Here is a 20,859-nt window from a genome sequence, read left to right as displayed (position 1 = left end):
CATGTAACACTCAAACATATACATGATTAGGGCCACTGACTACACATACAATCCTTTGACTGTATACATAGCCAGGGCCCATAACTCTGGTGCTATGATGCTTATTGTTGTAAGACTTGCTGTATATGAAAGAGAATACCTAACAGATCAAACAGACTAGTTCAGAAAAACATCAAAATAAACAAAACTTTAAAATATCTCTCTTGTTCAACATACACTGCAGATCATTTCAATATCACATAGACTATATTCTGTCTTTGATAAGAGTTACTTCCCCTGAATCCCCCCCCCCCCCCCAATTTGAATTAAGAATAACTATACATCAAACCATTTTATAGAAGATAACCACACCCCTTTACAAAAACACAATAATCCTTTCTATTTTTATGCTAATGATCATAATCATACCCGATCACTGTATTGTAGATGGTTATAATCACACCCGATCACTGTATTGTATTAATATCATGGTGATTCCAACTCACACAATTCATACCATCTCTTTAATATCAATCACAACCAAAGAGATTAAACTAACATGTTGTTCACAACACTATGAAGCTAGTTCATAACACATGAACCTCATCACAACAGATAAACACCAAACAGTCATCAGTTCAGATTTGAGAGATCTTTAGTTGAAATGATATTTTCATTTTTAAAGAAATTCATATCAGGATTTTTAATATTGACGATAAAATAATAACCGGAAAACAGGCTGAAAGCTTATATCAATTACTATTCATTTTTCAAACACAAAAAGATTGACAGGTGTAAACAAAAAAAAAAAAAAAACCACAAAAAATTGCAATCAATAAACAAGTGTAATTATTATTGTTATGGATTTTCAGAAACTTCAAAGAACGGCAAAAATATATTCTCTGCTATACACTTAATAACTCCAGGCATCATAACAATATGATTATGTCCAAATATATACTACTTTATAGTAAAAAATTTTTTATTCAACTTGTTAAAAACAACTGCAATCATGCAAATTTTAATATATTGTCTATAATTTCACATCAAGAAAAATAAATGGCTCATATTTATGTTTAAGTCTTTAAATCTGCTGCCGTTTTAGCTGAGTACTTCGATAATAAAACTTGTATGATAGAATGGATGGCCTTCCCTTCATCAGCTAGGTCTGATCAACTGTATGTATACCAATAGGGTAGCAATGGTACAAATTCCAGTGTAAATATATTGCAATATAATATAACTGCTTGATAAAAATAAAGGCAAACCATTCAAGAAATATTGCTGACAGTCAGATTGCTTGATAAAAATAAAGGCAAACCATACAAGAACTATTGCTGACAGTCATATATAACAAATGTTTTGAATGAGATCTCTAAGAACTTGTTCTACCAACTACATACCTCATGTTTTTCATCATAATTGGTTTTAAAGTGATACGTCTGGGTTATTTATCGTATAGACTTGTTCAGACTGACCTTTATCCCTAGTATCACCTTGTGATGTTCAGGCCTACAACATCACATGATATGTTCTGTGCGTATATCACATTGTACCATGCTCATTAATAAGCCCATCCTTCACTGATAATATTTGTATATAAACTTACCTGAATTATCAAACTAAATTCAGCAAAATTAAATTCACTTTAAAAGCAGTTGGTTTCTTTAATATCGAATAACTGTATTTACAGAAAAGACATATAAACTGCAGTTGTCCGTTTTGCTGCCACGCTTGTTTCCGCACTCTACAACAACAACAAGCCTGGTCTGTCTGTTTTACCATCGAACTGAGTTGTTGTTTGTTAAGACCTGTAAACAATCTCTAAAGTGCGTAACAATTTATCGTCTTTGGCCGATACATCCACAAATTGAATTTCCTGAGTGGACAATAAAATAAGTTACGTAGTTGTTGTGGATGAGGAAATAAATCCACACGATTGGTTGAACTAAGATGTGAAGTGATTTTTGGACTAGTAACATCCATGCAGTATTTTGTATCAGTTGTGTGTAGTGTATTACATCCTCGTAGTTCACTTGTGCGTTCATCTAGAAAGTAAATTAGCCAATATCAACAGAGGGATCTGTATGGTACACATATCCTGCTGTCTTATCAACAGTGTACTTTATAAGTTATCCACGGTGTGGAATTCCTTATGGTATCCAATGCTGGTTGATACAATCCACATTCAGTGGGGCTGCACAGCATTTTTATCCACTTTCAATGGAACATCAGCCTCCTTTCCATTTAGAACGTCCACTGTCAGCTATATTCACAATACTAGTCTTGTGGAGAAAAGTCCACGGACTGTGTGGATTTTTTGGTGTAATGAGTGGACTTTTTGGTGTTCGTTCAGGTGAATCAGTGCGTGGATCAGAAGTGATCCACAAGGACGGACACACTACTCTTGCCTACTTTACCCTGTGAACTTTGATCCATGCCGGCCAGGTTCATGTTCTGCCACTGTGTGGGGTGTCCTACAACACAAAACAGAGTCATGAACATCCTACAGATATTCATCAATACCATTAAAAAGTGATTAACATCTTACAGATATTCATCAATACCATTCAAGTTTTCATTTTTATGTTCAGATTTTCAAGGGTTTACCAAAGTTTTAAGCTTAAACTTACCTGAAGGAGAGTCACTGGATTTCAGGGCAAAGGACCAGCTGTCTGGATTGACCGAGGCACAGTGAGGAAGACGTAGCTCCACTGGGTGGAGGAACTTCAGTCCGTGGGGCCCACACATCACTAAGGGGCTCAGCAACGTCTCACCTGTACAGGTAAAAATAGAATATCTCCTTACTGCAATACAACACCTGCTTATGTTGGTACAAATTAAGACATGATTCAAATACACACTATACATGGATAAACAAACTTGTAAGTCCCTCTTTAGAGATAATGACTGTAGGTGTTATGGTTATGAAGAAGAAGTTTTTTGAAGTTCCATGGAAAACAGAATCATGAATAAGTTGGTCAGCTCTACATCAGATTTGGAATGTTATGGTCAGGGAGTAGGCTGATTGACCAGCACTGACCTTTCTCTCTGTCCAGTGGTGGTAGGATGTTGTTGTCCTTGCACACTTTAAAGTATATCTCCTGTTGCACGCCCTCAGGGATAGCACCTAGTGGAATGACAATACTCACACCTGTTGGAGAGACAAAATATGTCAAATAATGAAATCTAGATCAAATAATGAAGTTTGCAAAAAAGATATACCTGTTTATCAAATATCTATCAGGCCATGTATATAGGGTGAAACATCTCACTCACCTGTTTCCTTTGATTCTAACACACCACCTTTGTGGTCGAAAATTCCTCTGGCAGTTGCAACCACTGTATGACCTTCTTCTATAGACTTTCCACTGTCTAACCTGCAGTACAGAGATGTCAGAGTTAAACTGTGGTTCATGGGGTCAGTGACAACAGTATACAGGGTTCATGGGGTCAGAGACAAAAATATACAGGGTTCATGGGGACAGTGAGAACAGTATACAGGGTTCATGGGGTCAGTGACACAGTATACAGGGTTCATGGGGTCAGTGACACAGTATAGGGTTCATGGGGTCAGTGACACAGTATAGGGTTCATGGGGTCAATGACAACAGTATACAGGGTTCATGAGGTCAGTGACAACAGTATACAGGGTTCATGGTGTCAGTGACAACAGTATAGGGTTCATGGGGACAGTGATAACAGTATACAGGGTTCATGGTGTCAGTGACAACAGTATACAGGGTTCACCGGGTCAGTGACAACAGTATACAGGGTTCATGGTGTCAGTGACACAGTATAGGGTTCATGAGGACAGTGATAACAGTATACAGGGTTCATGGTGTCAGTGACAACAGTATACAGGGTTCATGGGGTCAGTGACAACAGTATAGGGTTCATGGGGTCAGTGACAACAGTATACAGGGTTCATGAGGTCAGTGACAACAGTATACAGGGTTCATGGTGTCAGTGACAACAGTATACAGGGTTCATGGGGTCAGTGACAACAGTATACAGGGTTCATGGTGTCAGTGACAACAGTATACAGGGTTCATGGGGTCAGTGACAACAGTATACAGGGTTCATGAGGTCAGTGACAACAGTATACAGGGTTCATGGGGTCAGTGACAACAGTATACAGGGTTCATGAGGTCAGTGACAACAGTATACAGGGTTCATGGTGTCAGTGACACAGTATAGGGTTCATGGGGACAGTGATAACAGTATACAGGGTTCATGGTGTCAGTGACAACAGTATACAGGGTTCATGGGATCAATGACAACAGTATACAGGGTTCATGGGGTCAATGGCAACAGTATACAGGGTTCATGGTGTCAGTGACAACAGTATAGGGTTCATGGGGACAGTGATAACAGTATACAGGGTTCATGGGGTCAATGACAACAGTATACAGGGTTCATGGTGTCAGTGACAACAGTATACAGGGTTCATGGGGTCAATGACAACAGTATACAGGGTTCATGGGGTCAATGACAACAGTAGACAGGGTTCATGGGGTCAATGACAACAGTATACAGGGTTCATGGGGTCAGTGACAACAGTATACAGGGTTCATGGGGTCAGTGACAACAGTAGACAGGGTTCATTGGGTCAGTGACGACAGGGCACAGCTTCATTGGGTTGGGTCTGATAACATTACAAGAGAACTCTTATTGTACTTTATTGAATCTTTATCAGTTCCTTCAAGATGAACTGAACACAAGCCAAGTTTTTGCTTATTAGTCCAAGTAATATATTGCAACTTGTTATCTTCTATATTGTACAATTTATTGTATGTACTCTTTTCCCAATAGATCTAAAAACTCATACATATAAATAAAGTTGAAAAAGCACAGCTCAAATCCATTCTCCACACAAGTGCTGGTATTAGTAAACCTTACCCACTACTGTCGCTATTAAACAGTTGTCGCTCTTCTTGGTCAGCTGACCTGTCACCTGACACATCACCTGACCTGTCAGATCGAGCCTCACTCTCACCGAGGTCAGAGTGAGGTTGTGGTTCATAGATGACCTGGTTAGTTTCATCGTTGTACACTGCTTGGTTAGGTAAAGGGCTACACACAAGACCAGAATCACAGGACATCAACAAAGAAAAACCAACACCAAACAAAGTGTCAAATTCTGATCAGATCTCATACAAATCACAGGAGCCTTAAACATCAGATCTCACACAAATCACAGGAGCCTTAAACATCAGATCTCACACAAATCACAGGAGCCTTAAACATCAGATCTCACACAAATCACAGGAGCCTTACACAGACAAGCCCAGAAGTCTTTTCATCATCAAGGAAGACTTCTGTGATTTTGATTTCCATGATTTACATTTGAAAAATTTTATATCTTTTATCACTAAATCAAATAAAATTTTATCTCTAAATGAGTATATACTACTTGTCTTCAGATATATACATATTATACATTTTATCTTTCAGAATTTGCAATACAACAAAGTAAAGGCAATCATAGAATTGTGAGATCAATCAGAATTTGTACATAAAAATGTTAGAATATGTCGTGCAAGCAGTTAAAAAGTGATAAAAATAAGTTACAACAGATCAGATACATTAAACAGTCTGCTCCTCAAATGACAATGGAACTCTTCAGTCTGCTCCTCAAATGACAACGGAACTCTTCAAGGTTCTTATGTCATCAAAAAGTCAAACAACTTTTCTACCTACTGTTTTTAATTTTACAAAGTGTATATTAAGCTGGGCAGCTGACAAATATAGAGATTTTCTTTCACAACATTGTAACATATGATCTGAATCAATACACCTTGGACGATTTGCCGATGTCAAGGGAGATAACTTTCACAGATGATAGTGTTAACATTAAGATATGGTTATACAACTTGTATTTGTTATATTGTTGATTAACTGCCAGGATCATTTAAGGATGTGTCAAGTTTGGGTAGTGGATGAAAGAGTTCCAAGAGAAAAATCAATGACCTGGAAACTAGCCCATGTAGGCCTTCAACTTGTGACCAAGAGGTGGAGAGCCTAGTGATAAAGACGGTCAGACACCTCAACACTTAGCCACCACAGCCACAACCACTTAACCACCACAGCCACAAGCACTTAGCTACCACAGCCTCAACACTTAGCCACCACAGCCACAACCACTTAGCTACCACAGCCTCAACCACTTAGCCATCACGACTTAGCCACCACAAGCACTTAGCCATCACAACCACTTAGCCACCACAACCACTGAGCCACCACAACCACTTAGCCATCACAACTTAGCCACCACAACCACTTAGCCATCACAACTTAGCCACCACAACCACTTAGCCATCACAACCACTTAGCCATCACAACTTAGCCATCACAACCACTGAGCCACGATAACAACTTAGCCATCACAACTTAGCCAACACAACCACCTAGCCACCTTATCTTAAATTATATTTAAATGATAAAATTAGAGATCTATCAAAGTCAATTTTTTTCATGGAATATTTTCACATAAATTTTATTTTAGGAAATGTTTTAACATTATGAACAATTGAATTCTGTTGATTCAATGAGAAACAGACTGAAAAGAAAAATATTAGTGAAAACATGAGAAAAATATTAATTTCTTCATGCAAATTATGTCAAAGAAAGCATCGTAAATTATTCACACATGGACGTTTCTGAATGCCTCACAATAATAATCATTCCAAAAATAATCCCTTGATTTTAAAATCCTTACAATACATGTACAATATACCAGGTATATCTTCAAATGAACTTTGAACTTTCAAGTAAATTCACAACTATCTATAGTTCTGTATTTTCTTGTTTCATATCAAAATCTTTAACAAACATTCATTTCCATATTTGGAGATTGTCATTATCTATATTTTGATCCTTTTTCCATGATTACAATGATTTACTACGGTATCCTTATCATGACAGGTCACTAATGCCAGTGTTTAGCACTTCTGACAGTATTTTGTACAATTTTCATACTATACATAAAACACAAGGGATTTAAATTTTTAAAAATGTATTTGAGTCACAACAATTGCGATGAGACATCCATGTATGAAGTTTACACTACATATCAGAAGTAAGTAATCAGTACGTACTTCCTATAATGTGTCAAATTACCAGGCCTCAAACTGTTAGCAAGCTTAGATCCCACTACTAAAGTTTATACATTCACTGTACCTTCTGAAAGTACACTACAAATAGTGCTGAAAGCCACTACAACTATACTGAAAACTCTGTAAGTACGGTACAACTACACTGAGAGTAATTCTACAAGGTATACAGAAAACACACTTAAAACACACATACACAGAAAACACGCTGAATGTATGCTGAAAACACACTGAATACACACTGAAAACACACTGAAACTATACTGTACCTGTACTGCCTGCCAGGCTGCAGTAGAGGTTTGGGTGATGATGGACCATTCATATCAGATTTTCCAAAAGTTGACATAACTGGCTTCTTGTAAGCTTCAAATGCGCTGCCTCTCTCGTCTGTGTCCGTGGAATCTGCATTCGTCCGATCCCTATGACCAAAGAGTTTTCTATACAGAATCTATACCGTTTTTATATATCTATTGATAACAGGGATTTTCATTTATGATTTTTCTTCACAATTATACAAATTGTTTACATGATTTTTGATATAAGATATCATTCCTGTTTTTTTCATTTTTATTTTCTCTTTGTGAAAGATAACGATCGACATTAGATCTTTGTTTTGACAAGATTTTAAGACAGAATTGAAATATATTAATCTGATATGCTGAAGTCAAAGTTCATCCAACATGCTGAAGTCAAAGGTCATCTGACATGCTTAAGTCAAAGTTCATCCCACATGCTGAAGTCAAAGGTCATCTGACATGCTGAAGTCAAAGGTCATCTGACATGCTGACGTCAAAGGTCATTCAACATACTGGGGTTAAAGATTTAAAAAAAAAAGGAAACCACAAGTTAGCATCTCAAATATGATCTTCAAACTAATGACGTCATCAATAAAACACAGGTCAACAACTGGACAAAAAGCTGAATAATTTCCGTGTTTCTAATTCACATTTTTCCTGGAGGTGAATTATGACAGAATATTTTGTGTAATGAGTATGACCTAAAATTTCAAATCAAAATGGTATATCGGAGTCTGAAACTGACATGTTATGTTTCAGGTTTATTGCCCTGTGAACAGCCACTGTCATTTAACGACAGTCTCTTTGTATTAGCTGGTGGCGACCTCACTGAACAACATACAGAAGGCCCATCACATCTTCCTGAGCAATCAGGGTAAAGTCTTTTGTCCTTGCCACGTTATGCTAATGCAGGAAGGGATTATGCTAATGACACAAGTGTGGCTATACTCATGCATATTTCTTTGCCAACTTGTAGGATGGAAATTTTTAGTTTCAGTTTTGGACAAAAATTTATAAAATTCTAATAAAACAAGTACAAATACATTTAAACACGCATAATCACCCCCATGGAATTCCAAATTCCTTGTATATGACAAAGGTGAGGTTATGCTAATGAGAGATTATAATTATACTAATGAGATATAAAGATTATGCTAATGTGGTAGGTGTGGTTATGCTAATGAGATAGTGACAATGTTGAGAGGTAATGATTATGCTAATGAAAGATAATAATAATGCTAAGAGATACTGAGTATGCTAATGAAGTAGGTGCAATTATGCTAATGAGATAGTGACAATGCTGAGAGATAATGATTATGCTGATGAAGTAGGTGCAGTTATGCTAATGAGATAGTGACATTGTTGAGAGATAATGATAATGCTAATAAGGTAGGTGTGATTATGCTAATGAGATAGTGACAATGCTGAGAGATAATAATTATGCTACTAAAGTAGGTGTGGCTATGCTAATGAAATGGTGACAATGCTCAGAGATAATGATTATGCTAATGAAGTAGGTGCAGTTATGCTAATGATATAGTGACATATTTGAGTGATAATGATTATGCTAATGAAGTAGGTGTGGTTATACTAATGAGATAGTGACAATGCTGAGAGATAATGACTACTTATGAGGAAGGTGTGGTTAGCTTATGTGATGACAATGTTGAGATATTATGATTATGCTTATGAGGTAGGTGTGGTTATGCTAATGAGAGGTAATAACAATGCAGAGATAATGATTATGCTAATGAAGTAGGTGTGGTTATGCTAATGAGAAAGTGACAGGGAATGAAGAATATCAATCACAAGAGCTCATATACACATGCAATTCAGTTGTAAGCTTTTTGGTTCAAACAAATAAGTCCAACTCATTCATAAAAATAAATATATATTTTTATTTTTATTTTCATGACCAAGTAAATATACTAAATATTTCTGAACACAATTTTGTTTGTAAATTTTACAAAAACTGTCATTTATAAGCATATTAATAGTGCTACTGATCTTTACAAATGAGAAAAAAATCATTTTGTCCTAAAATATCAATCATACATGTATGATTAAGCAATGAATTTTTTTCTTGTGATTTTTTTTTCAAAACAATTAAGTTCTTACAAAAAATGAAAAAGAAGAAGAAAAGAGAAAAAATTACAATAAAACAAATGATATGTCAATATCTAAAAAAAAGCAAAATAAAACAAAGTTTACAGATTAAATCCTCCTCAGATACATGCTTCTGTGCTAAAATAGTTTTAAATTTGAAGATTTTTTTTATCATAGATTTGAATTTATTAACAATAACTACTGAACCAAAAAGCTTTCAACTTGTCACAAGTAAAATATGTTTCTCCAGAAGGACTTAGTGGAAAGGTCTACTTTTGTATCTCAGAGACTGATTTTGAAAATTTTAAGATTTGAATTATTGAAATTGTCCAAAATGAAAGAGGGGTTGATTACAGGTGTAAACAGTGCAAATCCAGGTAAGTTACCTAGACAACAACAGGTTAAAAACACAAGAAAGAAAAGTCAACGTCACTACATGTATTAATGAAGACAGAAAACCAAACACAAAATAGTACAAAGGACATGTATCTTGTAGAAGGTTACAAAGGTTTTCATTCATTCTAATTTCTCCATTTCTGAGTCCTGTATCGGTTAGTGAGGTTAGCAGACAACAACTAACATCTCTACTTGTTAAAAATAATTACAATAAATAGCAATATTAGCCTCGTTGATTCAGAAAGTTTTAGCAACATTAGCCTCGTTGATTCAAAAAGTTTTAGCAACATCAGCCTCGTTGATTCAGAAAGTTTTAGCAACATCAGCCTCGTTGATTCAGAAAGTTTTAGCAACATTAGCCTCGTTGATTCAGAAAGTTTTAGCAACATCAGCCTCGTTGATTCAGAAAGTTTTAGCAACATCAGCCTTGTTGATTAAGAAAGTTTTAGCAACATTAGCCTTGTTGATTAAGAAAGTTGTTGATTAAGAAAGTTTTAGCAACATCAGCCTCGTTGATTAAGAAAGTTTTAGCAACATTAGCCTTGTTGATTAAGAAAGTTTTAGCAACATTAGCCTCATTGATTCAGAAAGTTTTAGCAACATTAGCCTCGTTGATTCAGAAAGTTTTAGCAACATTAGCCTTGTTGATTAAGAAAGTTTTAGCAACATTAGCCTTGTTGATTAAGAAAGTTTTAGCAACATTAGCCTTGTTGATTAAGAAAGTTTTAGCAACATTAGCCTTGTTGATTAAGAAAGTTTTAGCAACATTAGCCTTGTTGATTAAGAAAGTTTTAGCAACATCAGCCTCGTTGATTAAGAAAGTTTTAGCAACATCAGCCTCGTTGATTCAGAAAGTTTTAGCAACATTAGCCTCATTGATTGAGAAAGTTTTAGCAACATCAGCCTTGTTGATTCAGAAAGTTTTAGCAACATTAGCCTCGTTGATTCAGAAAGTTTTAGCAACATCAGCCTCGTTGATTCAGAAAGTTTTCTCCAGAATTAAACAATATATTTAATGAATCTATTCTCATGTTCTTTCTTAAACCTTTCAGTTCAAATAAGAATTCTTTTTCACAATTTGAAATTATTTCAATTAAAAAAAAAGTGTCTAAAGCTTTGATTATCAGTTCAGAAGTATTTCCATATTAGTTTTTGAATTTCCGATAAAGATCACAAAAAAAAAAAATTATACAATGAATGAGAATGATTTTATAAACAAATAGTTAAACACATTTTTTGTGAGTACAGATGTTTGGAACACATTTGGTAAGTTTTTGAGATTAATACAGATAAGACTGATGAAGGTGCACTCATGTAACATATTGGATCTCCTCTTAAGATTTTCCCAAGATACGAGAACAAATCACAAATCTGACACTACGTTAAATTAACGAATCTCATCAACTTGATTTTTTAGATTCAAAACAATATTAGAAAACATGAACAAGAGATAATTATTGCAAATTCTAGATCTCATGAAACGGTTAAGTCTTCATAAAGTTAAGAAAAATGATTACCGAGATATTTCTGTTAAGTAAACAGTAAAGATATACGTCAATAACAGGATAAGGTGTTTCTTTTGTCTAACACTGATTTATGAAGATTTTTAAACAAGACAAATAGATGTCTATCAATATCGTGTCTTACTTTGAAGGATTAAATATGAATCTGCTGTATCGGAAAATGGCTGATTTTTAAGTATAAACTCTTTATTTTTGCATATTTAAACTTATATCTTCCATCCTTATATATATTTTATAAAAAAAATATAACTACCTTTAATAGCTTTTGATAAATGAATTTTTTTCCTGCTAATTTCAGTAAATAATTAACTCACTTTTCTGTCCTCTCTTTGGATATACTTGACATAAACTATACAGATGTGGATAATTTTTATTTCGAATGACAAGCTGAAGGATCAAGAAAGACCTAATTTATATGCTTCTTTAATTTCCAGTTAAACCAGATTGATTTAAAAACACATCTTTAAATCTGATCTATCAAGTTTGGGAGTTTTTAGGTTTTTAGGTTTCGCTTTGATCCTAGAGTCTCATTTCCTTTCCACTCTGTGTACCCTGACTACAAAAATACCATCAAAAAATAAATCTAAATAATTTTGACATCCTGGATAAGCTTTTGATATCAAATTCATGTACAAATTTAAAATAGAAACATTCCACATATATATATAATAAAATGAAACCTTTTAAGAAGAAATGTATAGTAACGAGGATTGGCATGCTGGGCTTATTTGTCATGCTGGGCTTATGTCATGTTATCCGGCAATAAGCCCGTAGCCTTATACAAAATTTATTGCTGAAAGTCAGATGGCGGCTTATTGCAGGACAAGGAACAACAGTGTTGGTGATTATACAGCAGTTGATATGGGTGGGCTTATTACCGGGCTTATTGGAGGATACATGGATATGACATGCTGGATGCTAAAACTGTTCCCGTTTACAAACCTATATAATAAGGATATCAGTAGTGAACACTACATCAGCTAACAGCTAATTGTGCAATACAAAGACGGGGGTTATCTCCCCTTACGATATGTTTAAAAGGTGAAAAAATAATAAAAAAAATGTTTTAAAAAACAACAGTGGACTAACAATATAAAAACATTATTTTGATACTTTGGCATATACTGGCCAGTAGAAGTCAATATCAAAATAACAGCTGTAGAAGGTTTGGAGATTTCTGTTCTATTTATAAACAAATTATTTATTTATACAAAATTTAAATACATCATCTAGGTTAAAAAAATAAACAAAACAAAAATCTTCAAAATGCTTTCAAGATTATGATAAATTTTAATTTATAGAATTTTTTTAAAAGCTGTAAGAAAAAATGTAAGATGTCAGTTGCTAATATAGATGCATTACAGCAATCGGGGTCAAAAGGTCAAAATCAAAATGACCAACTAGATAACAGCATTCAGGTAAAAGTTCAAATCACAAGGACCAATTAGATTACAGCATTCTGGGTCAGAGTTGAAATCAAAATGACTTATTAGGTTACAGGCATTCCAAGAGTCAAAGTTCAAAAATGCACCAAAACAAGAATGATAATTTTTAGCACTAGGAACACACAGGTGATCAATCAAACCTAACGGCCAATCAGAACAAGGCTTCATCTTTACCTCGGGCGATCCGCTGCGCTGGGATACCCAGGATCTCGAGAATAGCCGTCCATGTTTCCAGGGTGACCATTAGTGCCACCATCTTGCTGTGCCTTTAGTCGCTGTAATTCCTGGTGGTCCATGTACATTTGATTAACAAACATTCGCTGAGATCCAGGTCCTCCTGACCTTTGACCTCGATCAGTGTGAGGCTCTGGATTGTTCGGGTCCTGGGCAACATAGGGTCGAGCATAATGGCTTGTCATTATTCTCTCGTTTCCTTGTGGCTGCCGTTGGTACGTCGATCGTGGCGCAACATAATCGTATGGATTCTCATTTGAATCATGATAATCCTGTGATGGCGGACTGCGCATGTTGCCAGTTTTGATTTTGTTGACTACGGCGTAGTTACTGGAATCGGTGTAGTTGTAGCCCCTGCCGACAACAATGTCAGACTAATGTCAACAAAACTACAATCATATCTTACTGTCATAAATGTCATCATGATATCATGTCATGCTAAATGATATTTTGACCTGTCATAATACCAAAATTTTAAGTGACACATGTCATATAATATCACACAATATTATAATGTAATTCAATGTCATATGTTATAATAGTGTCATACTTTTCAGATTGACTAGAATTTCATAGTATTGTCTCGTCATATAAAACATTTAAATGTAAATCTCAATTAAACTTGATCACATTCAAGTGTTTTTAAAATAACCATTGGCAGAATTTTTCAAATAAACAAATTTACTTACAAATAACATTGATTATTGAGCTGTGTTTACAAGCATCTTAGTAATTGTTAAGCTACAATGTACATGGAGTACATGAAAAACGTACGATATCTTAACAATGAATGATTTTTGTTCATGAAAAATTTGATTAATCCTATGCTATAATCATTTCCTGTATTTATCAATACAGTGTCTAAACACATGAAAAATAAGGAGGTTCTCATAAATCTTTTATTTTCATAATTTTACGGAGTAAACAGACAAACTTAGCACACATGACATACCTGTTAGTATTTTCGTAATTCCTGATTTTTTGATCGTCAGGTTCGATACCTCGATCCTTCAGGTTATAGGTCTTCACTGGCACTGGTGGGGGTTCCTTCTTGGTATTGGGGTCGCGCTGGTGACCTCCGACCTCTGGAGGTGCTGTCCCTGGCCGAAGGGACGGCACAGATTTACTCCTTCCTTGACCCTGGTCATCTTTTCTATAAATAGAATTCACCATTACGATGATTTAACTTTCACTTGAACAAACTTTAGATTAGAAATGTGGAATATATCGGGGTGAAACACGAGTTCAATAAATAATTCTTTAGTTAAAATTTCTTTTCACTGGCCGTAAAAAAAAAAAGAAATTATAAATGCGAATTTGATTTTATGGCAAATCCTCCGTCAACAGCTCGAACAATTTTGATTGGTCATACCTGTATCTGGCAGACAGATCGGAGAGTTTTGATTTGTCGACATGAGCCGTACTGACAGGATGGGCTGTACTCCTTGTGAAGCGGTATGGGTCATGTGATCCCTTGGCGCCAAGTTTCTCTCGGAGTTTGGAATCATCGTGTTTGTTGGCCGGGTGTGACGTGTACTTTGTGTAGGAATCACTGCTGTATGACGAGTTATCATTGTATGGCTAAAAAAAAAAAAAAAAAAATTATTGTAAAACAAGCAACAATTCAAACGAAACAGACTATATTGATAATTCGAAATAAAATTTTCTTCAAATCTACTCAAAAGTTTTGAAACTGAAAATTAAAACTTGTGGTAGCTGTCAAATACAGAGCAAAGATAAATGCCAAAAAACTACACAATTTAGCTGTAATCTTATTTAAGGACTTCCAGTGCTGAAAATATTACCCTAAAATGGTGTTTATCGCAGTTTCTGTATGTAGCAAAAATTATGGATTTGCAAAATGTTAATTCATCATCGCGCTAATTTGCAAAAAATTACCAAAGTGCAAAAAGACAACTGTGCTAAATTCATTACTTTTACAGCACACCATTTTTTTCAGATCTTTTACAAATTTGATTTTTATTCAAACTACAGTCAAATCTGTGCTTATAATCTTATCTCCCTTTGTGAATTTTCACTTTGAAAATGACACTTATAGAAAAACTTCTTGTCTCACACAACAATCGTTGAAATCTTTAGTACACTCCAGTAAATTCTCAGAAATCTGACAGCACTTTTCTAGAGCTTACCCTGTGGTGATGCTGATGCTGTTGATCATTATGATGGGGCTGTGGAGGAGGGAGGGATGAAGTAGATGGTCGAGATGTATGTGCGAGATCTGATTCAGACCGCCGGTGATTACTGTGACCGTAACGATTTCCCTGGTGGTCTTGGTCATCATACGCAGGGTTGAACCAACGCTCTGGAGAAATAAGGACAAACAAATCATTGAAGTTGTTTTAGGAAATCCAATAAAAACAATGAAATCTATACCAGTGTTTCCTGGTCAACAGAAATTAACAATTTTACCCATTATATTTGTTCAAAATAATTTTTGTCAAACTTTTCAGTTCTAGGTTATGTTTACCAGGTTTCATAAAGCATTCTTAACCAGCAAGGTTCAAATTTCATCAAATATTCATTGTTCAAGGTGACAGACATACCATCCTGTGGTGCTCGGGGGTACATGCGTTCATGGGGAGTGATGGTGGCATATGGGTCTATCTGAGATCTGCTTGGGTGATGTCGGTTCTCTGATGCATAATATGATGCATAATACCGATCTTCTGGAAGGCCATCTACTGTAAATAGTGCATGTCATATTGTTATATGTCATGTTGTTATATGTTGTATTGTTATATCAAATTTCTACCACAAATCTTTTTTCACTTTTCACTTACTCTGTCATGTTATCATATTCAGATGTAATAAATAACTTTTCATCTCCAAAAAAATTTCAAATCAGTCAAAATTCAGATATAATTCACTGAGAACTAGGAACAAACTGAATTCCTGAAACAATGATGTTCTTGATAGAGACATTATACTGATGTTAATCTATCTCAAAAGTATACTTACACTCTACATATCTTCTGTCGTCAAGCATACCCGGGTTTCTCTGTACCTTAATTAAAAAAATACAATAAGTTGTACATACATAAAGTTAAATTAAATACTTTGAAAAAAGTATAACATCTGAAATTTCATACAAACTATATAATTATACCTTGAATAATATTCTTAGGTTTGTAAGGTATATAATTTTTTCTCTTTGGGTTTTCGGTGCAGAGTAGGTGTTCTGATGAGGGTGACATGTTCATACCTTGTCTAACTACGTGTGATATGAGGCTATTTATTCAGTACAAAGTTGATAATTTCATTATAGATTGTGTTTTATTGTTTTTATTTAACAGATGTTATAAAGATGAATTCATGTGACAACTTTGTTTAGGTAAATAAACTCCAGTAACACATAGAAAAAATAAATGTCTTCTCTCCTTGGTCTAGCTGCTGGTTATAAAAAATCTTGTATCCAGGATCTGGTGAACGGTGTTACAGTAATATCGGTCGTTAATTTATACCTACCCCGGGCGTTTTGTGATATGCAGGAGGTGCAGGGTATGGAGGAATGCCAGGAATTCTGTCCGTTGTGTTTACACTGGGATCAGAGGATGACCTCACTAGTCGTTTCTTATGCATAGGTGAAAGGTCAAAGTCATCTACTGGTCGACTGAGGTCGAGTTCGCTCTGCTGGGATGGTGCAAAGCTAAGGCGATTGGACATTGGGAACAAGTAGTCATCGCTGATATCATCTTCCGGCTGTGTAGAGACAGGTGACACAATGTAATAACATATGAGAAAAATTGTCTACATCTAATTTTATTCAGTTAAATAAATTCTACGATAAAACCATACAAAATGTTGGTATTTCAATTTTCTCTCTGTTTCTTTCATCTTATATATTGTCCTGATCTATTCAACAAAGTTTCATTCTAAGATAGTGCACATAAACATAACACAATGATTATGGTATTTGAGAAATCTAGAAAAAGTTCTATACTTTTTCTAACTTCAGTTACAAATTTTTAAATACAAAGTCTTGTTTTTTCCCAACTTTTGATATCATAATTCTTAAGGGAATAAAATTTTAAAGTCGCAAACAAAACTTGGATCTAAACTTCCAGATTGCGTCCAGTAAGTAATTATACACACTACACATGGATCTATGATAAAGAGTCTGATGACATTCCCTATGAAGACTTTGACGAGACATACCTTGCGTTCGGACATCCAAATGTTTTGTTTCTGTTGTAAATCAACCATCTCCAGCAGGCGACGATACCAAATATCAGTAGCATTGTGACTTATCGTAGCTGGAAGTAGAAAAATGGTTAGATAGGTATATTTGGTTTAACCAGAATTTCCGGAATTGTTTCAAACTTTAAAATCCTTATTGCTTCAGTCCTAAATATTTCTATATTGGATTGTCAAATAAATTCAAAATTTAAGTAAGGTAATTTTAACACATTTGAAAGGACACGTTATCATTTTAATTTTTCAAAGACTTATTCTTACAAACTTGAATCGTTTCAAGGATTTTAATGAAAATAACTATTTTTTTACAAATGTTTCTCAATTATTTCACTTCAATTACAAACAAACTTATACGAAGCACATAATGATAAATTTTCATAATCAGTGTTTGTTATTTTATATTGGAAACAAGATTTTTTTAAACATCAAATTATTTCATGTTTTATTAATGATATATTAATCCTGAAAAGCACATCATTATAGAAACTGATGGTTTATTTGAAAAACTGACACAAATTGAAAACCTACCAGTAAAAAGATGATGGTACATTTTCTCCAGTTTCCCACTCTGGTCGAAAAGTTTCTTTGGGTTTTTGCTAGAACCTTTAGCAAACCTTGCACGGCTTTCCTTAACAACATTTTTATTTTCGGCTTTCAGGAAGACAACGACCGGATAATACTGGGCGTAGTTTAAACGGTCAACATTGTGTGGTGTTACGTCCAGTAAACAATGCTTTCTCTGAAATAGACAGCTCCATTTGTTACAGTGAACTTGACAGATAAACAATCATGGGGGCATAAAAATATCTTCCTCTTTGTTACAAACACTGAAAATGTGATTGGTAAAAAAAAAAAATAAAAAAAATTGGGATTTGAAAGTTGTTAAGTTGTTTTTAAGTAGGTCTTATAGTAAATATACAATTTGTTTTCCATTTTTTTTGTTTTGTTTTTACACATTTAATTTTCTCACAAAAGCAATATTTTGTACACATTGTTGTTATTTATAAAAGCCTTGATCTATAAAACATTGTTTAAGGTACCAGGTTTAGATTTTACCTTTGCTATTATATCCTTTATTGCACCAAGTCGTATAATTCCTGATCTATTAGATTTCTTGTCGTCGTTCAAAGTACTTGTATCATTTTCTGTAAAGAAAACAAAATTAACATTTAATTTCCTCATTACTATGCAAAGTCTTTAATTAAAAACATCTTGAGATCATTACAATTGTAATTCTTAAAAACTTTTAATATTTTACTACATAAAATTATGAAATATTATCGGTTTGTACACACAGTATAAATGACATCAGAACATACGTGGTGACTCAAATCTATCAGGATATTCTTTCAGAAGTTTGTCTCGCGCTACGTCTGAGAGAGCACCGAAAATCACAACAGGCCGCTGAAATCCACCTGAAAACAGGAAGCAGTTTATAATATATCTCTGTATATCTGTATCTTTCAATAAACGAATAAACAAAATCTGGCATGTCTAATTGAAGGGTTAGAGGAAATGAAATATTATTCGATATTCATAGACTAAACTGATTCAAAGTAGATTTACATATTTTTCTTAACAGTCAATAGAGTTGCCTCCCATTAATTGAAACACGTCTAAACTTTAAAAGTTGGAATGATTTTTGTTTTTCTTGTGGAATAGTTTGACCAATTAAAATATTAATGTTCACAACATTTGACCACTTGGGTTCGTTCTATAAAATGAACAAAACTGAAGTGATTTCTTTACTGTACTTACAGTCTTTGAGGACAACTCGTTCATAGGCTGGGAACTTTGTAGACAGGCTCGCTGTAAACAGAGAAAAATACTGTCAATATATGCCATCAAAATATATTACTTCATAGCACAGGGATGACTGGTTGAATTAGAACTATTTCCAAGCATATTGTTAAAATGTGTGGAAAAAATTCACAAATATAATTAACACATTTGACCTATCAAGCAACCCATCTGCAGAAAACCTCCCTCATCCTTTTTCTGGTCTGAATATCGAATCATTTTAACAAATTTTCAGGCTGATTTCTTGTATAAAGTGTCAATTCTGACCATTTGTTCTAAATTTCTAAAAGCTTTAAAATCCATTAACTTCTCCAAATTTCTATAGACCAAAAGTGTTAATTTGACAGTATCATATAAAATATAATTTTAAAACAATTTTTTTTGAAATTTTGAAATAAACCTTTGACCCTTTAAAATTCTATAAGTTGTATTTGAGGCTGTAAACCCGAGACAAAACCCCACATGGTAACTGACAACACACACAGAGAATAAATCAGACAAGGCTTGGATGTTGGACAACACATGTGACCATATATGCCATAATATCCTTCACAAATCATGCTTCAGTAGATAAATATAGCCCTATCAATCCCAGTACAAACAAGGCATATAAACATGTATTGTGTTCAGGTGACGTGCATTATAGTGTATGTAAAACATGTACCAAGCTCGAATAAAACGCTGTATTATGAAATGTGTCCAAAAATTCTCATATAAACGTGTTGAACATTTCAACATTTTCTTTTTATTAAAACTGTTCATACAGCTTTGTACTCCCACAACTAGCTATATTTTAATCTCAAATCTTGGATCAAGAAAGCACAACACCACCTGATGAATTCTGATGATGATGCTATATTTAGATTCACTTTTAGATCATATTTTATCTATATATGCTGATCGTTTCACTGGATATATTTCATTTATGAGAATGAAAATAAAAATAGATTTCTGTGATTTTTTCCAAAATCTTAATACTGACTTGAAGTCACAATAAATGGACCCAGATCTGTATCCCTTAAGAGTGTAATAGAATATATTGACAAAGAAGAAAGGAAGGAAGGAAAACAATGCTTGAAATTTGATTATAGAAATACGACAAGAAATGAATTTCTAGACACTTTTCTCCAAGTTCATTACATTAATAAAAGTTTCAACATAATTTTACAGACAGAGTAGATAACAGATGTGAAAAATCAGATTTTTGTGCTGCGTACAGTAGTAACACCATATGTACTGATGCTTAACGGCGATATAAACAGATGACAGAGGACAGCAGAGATGTATATCACATTACCAAACATATGTTGATAAATCAATATATATGTATTAACTAACACTAGTGTACCAACTAAACACTATTCTAAAACAATGGTTATGTAACACATTTTTTGATTGGGTAATTTTCATGATCTAATCCCTGATATATTCATGAATTCTAATTCTAGCCTAAATATGGTGAACATCTTTGCAGTTGGACCAGATGATCGACATTGACTTCGGAGAAATTTATTACAGCAACATACCTAAATGTGTCATCAAAATGTGAAGTAGAGAGTACGACAATGATGAATTTTGTGACATATTCCAGTGCACTCTACTTTTCTTCCAGTGCGTTTGTCGGTAATCAGAATGTTGATAAGACGATAAGTGTTATAGTAGACAATATTCTCAATTCAGGGATCAACTTCAGTTAATAGCATCACCACTTACTGGTGAATCATATCACTCCTAACTTTAGTGGATAATT

At 34.3% G+C, this 20,859-nt stretch overlaps 1 protein-coding gene across 1 annotated transcript in view; it reads right to left on the bottom strand.

Moving 5' to 3' along the window:
• Positions 1-291: 291 nt before the first annotated feature.
• Positions 292-20,859, bottom strand: part of LOC132550873 (tight junction protein ZO-1-like) — a 46,515-nt gene continuing 25,947 nt past the window's right edge. Inside the window, exons 15-32 of the mRNA XM_060214962.1 lie at positions 19,068-19,118; positions 18,629-18,724; positions 18,366-18,454; positions 17,838-18,048; positions 17,271-17,368; positions 16,581-16,814; positions 16,074-16,119; positions 15,659-15,796; positions 15,245-15,417; positions 14,467-14,675; positions 14,047-14,247; positions 13,035-13,448; positions 7,364-7,513; positions 4,882-5,055; positions 3,259-3,359; positions 3,023-3,133; positions 2,613-2,756; positions 292-2,456 (exon numbers count right to left, since the gene is read on the bottom strand). Coding sequence (XP_060070945.1) covers positions 2,353-2,456; positions 2,613-2,756; positions 3,023-3,133; positions 3,259-3,359; positions 4,882-5,055; positions 7,364-7,513; positions 13,035-13,448; positions 14,047-14,247; positions 14,467-14,675; positions 15,245-15,417; positions 15,659-15,796; positions 16,074-16,119; positions 16,581-16,814; positions 17,271-17,368; positions 17,838-18,048; positions 18,366-18,454; positions 18,629-18,724; positions 19,068-19,118 — 2,744 coding nt within the window. The 3' untranslated portion in view covers positions 292-2,352. The remainder of the gene's footprint in view (positions 2,457-2,612; positions 2,757-3,022; positions 3,134-3,258; positions 3,360-4,881; positions 5,056-7,363; positions 7,514-13,034; positions 13,449-14,046; positions 14,248-14,466; positions 14,676-15,244; positions 15,418-15,658; positions 15,797-16,073; positions 16,120-16,580; positions 16,815-17,270; positions 17,369-17,837; positions 18,049-18,365; positions 18,455-18,628; positions 18,725-19,067; positions 19,119-20,859) is intronic.

The sequence above is a fragment of the Ylistrum balloti genome, unplaced genomic scaffold (genome assembly GCF_031769215.1).
Source record: "Ylistrum balloti isolate Yb309-2 unplaced genomic scaffold, AGI_CSIRO_Ybal_v1 Utg370154, whole genome shotgun sequence".
In the NCBI taxonomy this organism is placed as follows: Eukaryota; Metazoa; Mollusca; class Bivalvia; order Pectinida; family Pectinidae; genus Ylistrum; species Ylistrum balloti.
The sequence above is the reverse complement of the archived record's forward strand: the minus strand, read 5'-3'. Positions and strand labels throughout refer to the sequence as shown.